Genomic DNA, 11,035 nt, shown 5'->3' with positions numbered 1-11,035 from the left:
TACCCGTCTGTAAAACAACTGCCCCTCTCCAGACCACAAATGCAGCATTTAGTACATGGTGAAAGAAATGCAAATGCCACTCCTTTCCATACCATGCCGGAAGGCAACATTCAGGAAAAATTCCTTTTTTTCCCTGAACTTGAACTCAGCATTTTGCGTTGAACAAAATTTGTTTAGAAATCCATGTCGCTACACCGCATCTCCACTAGCTAAAGAGCGATTGGTTGCACCCCGAAAATAGCAGATCTACAAGCTCGCTATTTTTGTCCAAAAGTGCCCTCTTACGGGATTTCAGCCTCTGCCTCTCTAACACTCTCTGCACGTCCCTTTACCACTCGGTACTAAAACGTTTCTACTCTCCTTCACAGACAGAAGGCAGATGAGGCTGACGTGATCGGGAAAGGACTCACCTGTCGCTGCCGACCTGCACATTCCTGACATCATCATCATCATCAATGTCGCCAAGGTAACGCCACACCGTACTCACTGCAGTTTACATCAACCCAGGATCCTTTGAAACCTTTTGATCCTGTCAAAATGAATAATTTAATATTTAATTAGTGGTTTTTTAGCGGGTTTTAATTTTTTCACAGAATCAAATACTTTATGGTCACGATTCACCAGAATCCTGGATGGCTTGATTATATAGGCTTACAATCATTGATATAATTTTTTTTTTGTAATTCTCTTTGGGGGAAAAATGAATGGCCGATTTTTTTCAGTGGAACCAGAAAACCACACCCACTGCTATGCCCAGTGTTCTTGAAGCACTCTATAGGGCTATGGGGAGGGGTCACCAATTTCATCCAATCAGGAAAATTATCTAAATTAAACTACCAAAATAATGATGATGATGATGATGATGATAATAATGAAACCTGCAGATTGTAAAGTGGGTGAAACATGCTGTGTTGGTTACTGTGTGGATCATGGATGTGAACACTTTTGTTTTGCCACTGCAGAGCTCTGCACAGGATGGGCCACCCTGACCGTCCCGTCACCCCCACAGCGCTGCGGGTGGACAGACGCTTGGATCCCTACATCCCAGACGGTATATATACCACTGTGTAGAGTCAGACCATATAGGGATACTTTTACATCAGTGTTTTCTAACCACCTGAAGTTCTGGACGGGAACCCCTTTTGGTGTTTTAACTAAAGCCTTATGTTATACTTTAGCTATTGAAAAATAGCAGATCTACAAGATGCATTTCCAACTTGCATCGTTCCAACAGCGGTGCCTCTATCGCTGTAGAGGCTCCAACGGGCACCGCTCTAGTATGATGTAAATTCTCCATTCATTATCAATGGGAATGTAATATTTGTGTAAGACGAAAATCGACACTATAGCTGAATATAGGAGGGGAGATAAATAGTTGGAGAATGCTGTAATTGCGAACGCAGTGAGCATTTACTATGAGACCCAGCAGATCATGTCTGTCTGTCTGTCTGTGTGTGTGTCTGTGTGTGTGTCACGCTGTAACACCACCCGCCCACCACCAGAGGGCGCAGCTGTATCACACACAAAAACACACACACATGCACGCACACACACACACACACACACGCACGCACGCACGCGCACACACACACACAAAACTTAACTTAAAAAAACTTAACTTAAAAAAAAAACTTAAAAAGGAAAAACTTTAAAAGGAAAAACTTAAAAAAAACTTAACTTAAAAAAAAACTTAACTTAAAAAAAAAATCTTAAAAAACACAAAACCTTCAAAAATTACGTCATTCGTTCTAATTGTTGTTTTTGCAATTTACGAGCTGCGTTCGCTTCCCGCGTTCGCGCGTCTTACTTGTCTATAAGTCAATTCATGAGCTGTGCTTTACCAGTGAACACAGTGCAGTACAGTGTGCCACCTTGTGGACATTGTGGGTATAACCAGTGTTTGTCTGATAATCTGTCTCTTCCCTGCGTGCACAGATGATCTGAACATTGACAGATAGTATATGTTTACTTTAAAATAATGTGTTATCAAAGTAGTGCTCCCCCCCCCCCCCCCCCCCGCCACATATTTTTTATTCATGTTCTTACCTGTATTACCACAGAGCACCTATCTATAACACCCCTGTACCGCTTATTTTTCCCCCCTATTTTTGAGGGCTGTTCAGCTTTGAGATTTTGTGTAAACACAAACATTGTCACAAACTTTGAATGCCATTGACAATGAATGGTACGTTTTGAGTGTTTGTGTAAACACAAACATTGAAGACAAAAGTGAGGACACAATTTCGCAAATTGTGATTGGCCGGAATGAGATGATGTATGATGATGATAAGAGCGCCCCTCACTTCACGTGGGTGTGATTTTTTTATGCGTTTGTCTCTTCCTCCTCCACAGAAGAGCTGAACAACGCTTTAGGCTCCATCAGAGTCCTGGGCAGCATCGAACTGATCGAACACGAACTCAAACCCCACCTGAACACGGTGTTGTCTATCATACAGGAGAAAAGTAAGTCTATAAACTTTAGCACAGTGTTGTCTATGGCGCGATTCATACTCCTATTTTAGAGCCGAATAAAAGTCGGTTCGGCTCTGTAGAGCCTACAATGTGACGTCATTTGAGGTTCGGGGGGCAGGTACCGTCCTAAAGTCGTCTCTTCGGTGCTACTGAAAATTTCTGACGAGCTAAAATCATTTCGGCACTACAGCGGTAAAATAGGAGTATGAATCGGCCCTTTCTGTCATACAGGAGAAAAGTATAAGATCCCATTGTATTCACCTGGACACATGGTGTTGTCTATCATACAAGTGAACAGTGTTTTTCAACCAAGGTTCATGTTTTAGGTTCTTATTAGAGAGAAGGTAAAAGATGAGTAGCCTATATATTTTTGAGTGGTGCAAACCACTCCAACAACTGGCTTTGTACCCGTGTACCCGTGTTTGTTCGTACCAAAACAACGAGCATGGTTGCTATGGTTAGCAACCAAAAAAACGAGCATGGTTGCTATGGTTAGTATGTGACGTCACTGACATAATGTACAGTAACTATAACAATAAATGTGTAGTTGCACCACTCAGTTCACACGGCTGTGATTTTTTTTAAATTTACTGCTTTTTTTCATTTTAGCGATTTTAGCTATTTTTGACAGGGGGGCGGGGGCATTCGAACATGGGGCTAAATATGTATTTTTTTCACACAGTTTTATGGCGATAATTTACTATAGTCCTACTAGACCTGGGTAAATTACATTTGGCTACAAAAGATCACAGGATCTATTCAATGTGATGGAGGAGGTGACAAACTGACATTGAGCCTATAACGCACAGTATGGCAGCCCCCTAGTAGTCAGTTCTATGTTCAGACACACGGAAATCAACTCCTGTGGCCAGATGTAATTTACTCAGGTCTAGTAGAACAATAGTAAATAATAATAATAAAAAAATCGCCATAAAATGGTGTAAAAAAAAATACATATTTAGCCCCATGTTCGAATGCCCCCGCCCCCTGTCAAAATTACCTAAAATCGCTAAAATGAAAGAAAGCAGCAAATTACAAAAATAATAATACTCATCTATTACGTTCTCTAATAACAACCTAAAACATGAACCGTGGTTGAAAAAAAACAAAGTTGTCCTTTAAACTCCTTCTCCTGGGGCAATTTTCCTCCCCAAAACATTAATAAAAAATAAATTAAAAGGGTCTGCTTATTTGATTTATCTGTAGGGGCTTTATTGATTAAGTTGTTTAGTCTGTTACTATATTGGCAATTAGTTAACAAAAAGGCGGAGCCTGTATTCTGGAGGCAAACATTTGACTAAAGATAGCAATGATCTACGTTGTGATCTACAAGCTCACAACAATGCAAGTTATGAGCTTATATGGGCTTTAAGCCCATATAAGCAAGGTGTATTAGAGACACCTGGGGCCATTCTAGTAGGGCTTTTTTTGTGTGCAGTTTTTAAGTTTCTCGATTCAATATTTATTTGATTTATTTGATTCAGTTGATCAGACCGACAGTGCATAAGCCCATCCAGCACGTCAGACCCATTGAAAACACATGTCCCTGGTTCTGGTGACTGATACTGTACCTTTTTCATGCATTTTAAATTTGAATTGTTTACATTTTTTGTTGAACTGAAAAAAGAAGTCATTATTATTATAAAAAAAATCACACCCGTGTGAAGTGAGGGGCGCTCTTATCATCATCACACATCATCTCATGAACAACTTATGTGATTGGTTAGCCGATTTGCTCGTCTACATACGACGTAAAGTTTCCCTTCATTGTCAATGGCATTTAATGTTTGTGTTGCCACAAATTTACATCATATTTGAGGCACATATGACCTAATTTCTCCTTTCAATGTCAATGGCAAATATGAGACGTGTGAGGACTAAAGCTGTATAAGCTCAATAAGTATAGTTCATACTTCCTAATATATTATATATTTCAGTAGTTGCCTTGTTTTTATTTTGTTTTATTTTTTATTTTTTTCATTATGTTATACTTTAGCTATTGAAAAATAGCAGATCTACAAGCTCATAGCGCCAAGTGCCGCACTACGAGCTTTGTAGATCTGCAATTTTTTTGAAAAATCTTGACAATGTGGCGCAAATCTTTGAATATATATTCTTTCAGGACGTTTTTAGCTTAAATCTTTGCTTCCGGGGAGGTCCCTGGAACAACATTTTCAGATGGGCCGGGGGGGGGGGGGGGGGGTAGGCGGCCAATTACATATATTTCTGGGGGTCCTTGACACGAAAATGTTTGATGTGTAATGTGTAAGCAAGCAAAAAAAAGATCATACATTTACACAACACTGCAGAACAAGGTGGATCGTCTCATAAGAACCTAAACCACTGGCTCTCAACCTCGTCGGCCGGTGCCCTCTGGTGGCTCGTGAGGATATCGCAAGCGAGCACACCCCCAAAACACCCAGATTGTAATAATTAGGGGTGCACGATTAATAAATTATGACCGATATCCGATCTCCGATTATTTGCAGGGTCATATCTGCCGATATCGATACCGCTTCGATATGCTACCGATTTATATTGTGCACCGCTAATATTAATTAATAATACATCAATATTAAAATAAATAATGTGGGGGGAAAATGTTATGGCACTATTCCTTTACAATGTTCCTGAATAGGAACTAGATGTTAGTTCCATTGATCCTAAACATGCTCTGAATGTCTCCCACCCGACCGCTTAACAAGGCAGCTAAATGTTAAGCTAAATGTTCATCTAAATTGCATTCATTGCATGGTCTTAACAGGTCTGACATCTAAATGACATTCTTAAAATTGTCGAGACAAAACAAATCAAAGTAAGAAAAAAGAACAAGTCGAGAACGAGCATAAAGCGGTTCAAGGAGAAGAATCTAGATGTTCCGGGAGGGAGGGGCAAACCCAACAGGCTGTCCAACCACAAAAAACAAATGGAAGGACTTTAAGCATCTCTTCTATATAGTAAACGAGCATCTAACAATAATACGCGTGGACTCCGGCGGCCGCGGCCTGGCTCCCCCTTTGTCTGACCAGAAGTTCACCATGATGACCACTGTCTGGCCTTTGCTTGAAGTCCATGTGAGGTAGCTCACATTAAGGTAGCTCTCTCCACCACACCGATTGCATTTATATAGCGCTTCTATCGTGCATTACATTCACACATTCATACACCGATGGTGGAGGAAACCACGCAAGGCACCCACCAACCAACCTGCACATCGGGAGAAATTAGGGGTCTTGCTCAAGGACACTAACTCAGGGGGAGCCTGGGATCGAACTGGTCCACCACACGGTTTCCCAATCGGCTGTTCTACCGGCCCCTCTATCACTGAGCTACTGCTGCTGTCGGTGTCGGAATGTGTCCGTTTCCGGGAATCTGGTGTTGAATGGGCGGTGGGTGCACCGTCGAGTCGGATCGCAAGTTGGAGGGAACCGTTGAAAGCCGTCTGGTAGCAGCGCGTTTGTTGTTGAAAAAGTCATTAGGCCATAAGCTACAGTATATTTATATTGATATCGCCTCAGTCACCCATGTCCTCAAAACCCCAGGTTTGGACGCTGATGACCTCAATACCTACTGGCTGAACCTGGCTCTATAGTTCCTCCCCAGTTATTCCCCAGCCCCAATCAGCCTCAGGGCTCTGTGCTTGGACCCCTCCGGTTAGTATCTCCCAATCTTCCAGCCATCTGCAACCCGTCATGCTTGGATTCCACCCTGTCCTTCCAGTCACATTTAAAATCCATCGCCAAAAACACCTTCGACCACCTTGAAATGAAACATATCCAGACTCCGGCCCTCACTCTCAGACTCCGGAAACTTCTTTGGCAACAGAGCCTTCATTGCGGCGGCCGCCATCCTCGGGAACTTTGACCCGACATAGACATGAAACGCCGCCGACGCTGAACTCATTCGATTCCGCCACAAAAAGGCATCTGCTCAAACCTAGGCTTTGAACTGCTATAGTTTTGTATTGTTTTCTTTGTTTTACTGTAATAAAAGCGTCTTCTTGCGTTTCTTGAACGGCGCTAACATTATTATTGTGATTATATTGTGATTATTATTGTTTTCATTATTATAATTGTATTATTAGTAGTAGTAGTAATATTAATGTTAAGAAATGGTATGGTCCACTTCAGTCTTCAGTGCATGGATATGGGCAATATTATTTTTTGAATATTACAGACAGGAAGGATATATACATACTTTAAACCCTGACCTGTTGTTTTTAACTCATTTGGTCCGAGGATCCGATTGTTAATTAGGAGGGGTGTGTGTGTGTGTGTGCGGTCAAACCCAAGGCCCCAGTGAGGCTCTTCAACGTTGAAGCACTGGGCCCTAGTGGTAAGAGGAGGGACTACAGGCGGACCCGTGAATTCATCACCGGGAAACCCCGTGCAGCTGGGCTTTAACATTGAGCGCTCGGTTGCACTTCCGCATTTGACCACCAAAATGTGGTGGTCAAATGCGGAAGTAGACGTTCTGAGACGGTTCTTCCGGGTGCTTCAAAATGCCACTGGGGGGGGGGGGGGGGGGGGAAGCTTCACGCCAGTTCAGTCTCTATCCTTCTTTATACTCTATGGGTCAAACCTCCCCAATCATTTGAACCATGCCCGGGGGCGATACGATGGGGGACGACGCCGCGTTCCCCGTTCCCATCTTGACGGGGCCGCTCAGACACAGGACCTTCTGCATCTCCTGGAGGGCCAGCATGTACTTCTTGTCCAGCTCCGCCTTCTCCACCTTGGCCACGTTGTACACCTGCAGCAGCTCCTGGTGCGCCGCCTCGATCCTTGTGGCATCCTTGGCGCTGGCCCGGATGCGCGCGCGCAGCGTCGCCATCTTGGCCATCTCGTTCTCGTAGTCGCGCACCTGCTGCTGGAACGAGCGGTCATCCGCGTCCGCCTTGGCCTGCAGCTTGCGGAGCTCTGCCGCGAACCCCTTGTTCTGCTCCACCACCTCGGCCATCTTCTCCTCGCGCTGCTTCGCCACGCCCCGCAGATGGTCCACCTGCTCCTTCAGCTGGTGCACCGTCTGGTGCTTGACGATGTTGTACTGGGCCCGGATCTCCCGGAACTCCCCAAGCAGGAGGGAGATGCGGAAGTTGAACTGCTCCTCCTGCCACCTGACCTCCCTCCGCCTGCGGAGGTCCTGCAGCCGCTCCCGCGTCAGCTCCTTCACCTTGTACCTGTCGTCTGTGTCGCGGACCCGCTCGGCGTACCGCCGCCGCAGCTCGGCCTTCTCCTCCTCGTGCTTGCGGTGCAGCTCGCTCTCCAGCGCCTCGCAGGCGAGGTGCTGCTCCCTGCGCTCCTCCTTCAGCTCCCGGATGCAGCCGCGCAGCTGGGTCTCCAGCTCGTCGTGCTCGCGCTGCATGTGCTCGCCGGTCCGTGCGCACCGTGCCCTCTCCTCGGCGACGGTGGCCTGGTGGTCGGCATTCAGTTGGTCGATGCGCACGTTGTACTCGTCGATGAGCGCCTTGTGGTCCAGCTCGGCCTCCTCCAGCTCAGCCTCCTTGGTCCTCAGGGCGTCCTTGGAGACCTGCCTCCTGGCCTGGGCCAGGCCATCGGCCGAGCGGTCCCGGCCCAGCTGCACTAAGTTCCTCAGCTTCTTTGTCGTGTGCAGCTGAACCTCGAGTTCCGTGATCTGTTGCTCGACTGGTTTGGGAGGCGGCCCCTTCTTTTTGGGTGACATTGTGAAATATAGCTTCCAACTACTATTACTATTACTATTATTATATTAGTATATATTATTAGCATATTGTGATTGGAGCCTGGTCCGGCCCCGCCCGTGATTGTCCTTGCCACAGTCGATAGAAATGTTTGCGGGTGAGGGCCGACATCAGATCTCTCTTTCTCAAAATTACACTTCTGGAGAGGTGTCGGCACTATGAAAAAACCCCATTGAATTGAAAGTTTATATATCTTGTGGCGTTACGTCACGCAGAGCATGACAACCCAAATATGGACTTCTGAGGAGACTGGACATTAAATGTCCACCATTCTGAAACTTCAAAATTATTTTGAAGTTTCAGCCTGAAACGCTGGTTCTGAAGTTTCTGAACCAATCAGAGTGTCGCATCCCTCCAGGCTATGGGGTCTCAAAGTCTGTGACTTCCTGCCTAAGCTTCCTGCACTACATTTCGATTGTAAACAAAGTGACAGGGAAACATACTTAGCGTGATGATTAAGTTTAAAACAAGTAATACACTGTCTGGATGTCATCTTGAATTGGATTAAAAACTGAGTAGTTCTTTAATCAAAACCAGCTGTGGAGGAGGAATCATGAAGCATGGGAATACAACTGGTGAACTTCATTTGGCTTTTATCTCTACACGTCATCACGCAGCACGTTTTCGTTTTCAGGAAGTAATTCAAAAAATATGTTTATGGATGTTTTTTGGCATCCATTGTTAGGTATGCCCATATGATGACCACGGATATGGTCTAACAGTGTGACAAATTTATTTTAATTTAGGTGACAGGTCTGACATCAAAATTGAAATAATGTTTTCTAAATCAATCAGTTTTCTGAAATACCTATGTTTCTATATCAGTGGTGCTCAATATTTCATGTTAAGGACCCCAGAAATTATATGTAATAGGCCGCCGACCCCCATCTGAAAATATCTAGTTCCAGGGACGCCCCCAGAAGCAAAGATTTGAGTTAAAAACGTTGACTCTGTGTGAAGATGTGAGGCACATTTTCACCATTTTCAAAAATAGCAGACCTACAAACTCAAGCTATAAGCTTGTAGATCTGCTATTTTTCAATAGCTAAAGTATAACATAATGCTATAAACACCAAATGGGGTTCCCGTCCTAGAATGGTTTAAATCACTGGTTTCTTGGACTGAAAAACATCCAACAGGCGACGATAAAGGGGAGATAAATGTCACTTTCCTATTTTTCACACTTCACAGTGTTGTAATTTTCCCAGTTGTTCCAATGTTGATGACTTCAATACATATGACCACAGTAGAAACTAGAACTGCACTCTGTCGAGTGCCTACTTGCTTGTTGCACACAAGTGCGCAAGCAGAGCGTGTAAGTGCTGTAGACCGCTATACACTTTCAAATCTTAGTCTCACATATTTGAATTATTAGATTTAGCTTTTTGCTACGTACCTTGCTTCTGAAGGAAAAAAAGTAGTATTTTTAAGTATGGTAAAATCATCGTTATCATCATTACGTCACCATCGTCAACCAATTATACCCTGGCATTGGTACATAATCTTCATCACGATTCACGGAAAACATACCTGCACGGTCAGCTTCCGTATGTCCGCATGACATCATATCACGTGCATTCTAAGGGACATTGGTACATATCTTCATCACGTCATGGGACATATGCTTCGTAGCATGACAAAAACACACCTGCACGGTCAGCTTGGGGCCAGCATATGACGTCATAACATGTGCTGGCCCCAAACACGCGCATCGTAGCACCTGACGGATAACATGACTTGCACGCTCTGCTTGCGCAAGTAACAAGTCCACAGGACGTTTATGTGTTATCCTTTTAGCCTTCATGTTTGACTGTACCACAAGCTTTTTATATTTCTGATAAACTATACAACTTGTATAACTTCAACCCCATTTTTTTAAATGTATCTTCATATTATTGGTCCTCCTCACTAATGTTCATTTTCATTATAGCAGCCTTCATCGGGTGACGGGTAAGGGCCGATTCATACTCCTATTTTACCGCTGTATAGTGCCGAAATGATTTCGGCTCGTCAGAGATTTTCAGTAGCACCGAAGAGCCGACTTTAGGACGGTACCCGCCCCCCCGAACCTCAAATGATGTCACATTGTAGGCTCTACAGATCCGAACCGACTTTTATTCGGCTCTAAAATAGGAGTATGAATCCTAACTGTCACCTGATGAAGGCCGCTCACGGCCGAAACGTTGTGTCCTGAATACTGTCGGTGTTGGAGCAAAGTTATCCTTCTCTGTATGTATATCTACCTTTTGTCCAGCACCAGCAAGCAGCAAGGCACTGGATGTGTGCAAGCCACCTGCTTTTTAAACCCAAAGGTGGTACCATTTCTGTCTACTCACTCTGGCGTCTGGCGGTGTGTCTGTGGACAGTTCAGAAACCTGCCTACCAATGACATCGTCGATGGGGGATGGAAAGTTAGCATGCTATAATAGAAGCCATTGTTCTATAACAAACGTGAAGCAGATTCCTCGGTCGCGTTTCTGAACTGTCCACAGCTCCACCTCTGAGACACATGACCAAGTCGGAAAAACGAAAAGATGGTACCGTTATGCTCATCGACAACACGCTCCTCCCCATCTCGCTCAGCATTGTCACAGTGATGCGTGTCATTCCTACCCGTGTCCAGGGAAAGGCGCTGCTGAGCAGGTGGTGTTGAGCGGTATCCTGCCCGTCCTGGCTCTCCCTCTGAGGCGGAGAGGACCTCTCACCCTGCTGTCTGCCAGGCTGGTGGCTGAACTGGCCAGGGAGCGTGAGTCAATTTACACATGTTATCTAGACAGACAGACTGGTGGCTGAACTGGCCAGGGAGCGTGAGTCAATTTACACATGTTATCTAGACAGACTGGA

General features: G+C 44.7%; 1 protein-coding gene across 1 annotated transcript; it reads right to left on the bottom strand.

The window, feature by feature from the left end:
• Positions 1 to 7,047: 7,047 nt before the first annotated feature.
• LOC306918148 (dynein regulatory complex subunit 4-like) lies at positions 7,048 to 8,154 on the bottom strand (the record flags this gene model as incomplete). The annotated part of the gene is made up of 1 exon (XM_079531030.1): positions 7,048 to 8,154. One exon carries the CDS (start codon positions 8,152 to 8,154, stop codon positions 7,048 to 7,050), a length of 1,107 nt encoding a protein of 368 aa, XP_079387156.1.
• Positions 8,155 to 11,035: the final 2,881 nt, after the last annotated feature.

Source organism: Electrona antarctica, assembly GCF_951216825.1.
Source record: "Electrona antarctica genome assembly, contig: scaffold_89, whole genome shotgun sequence".
In the NCBI taxonomy this organism is placed as follows: domain Eukaryota; kingdom Metazoa; phylum Chordata; class Actinopteri; order Myctophiformes; family Myctophidae; genus Electrona; species Electrona antarctica.
This window is presented reverse-complemented; position numbering and strand designations above follow the sequence as displayed.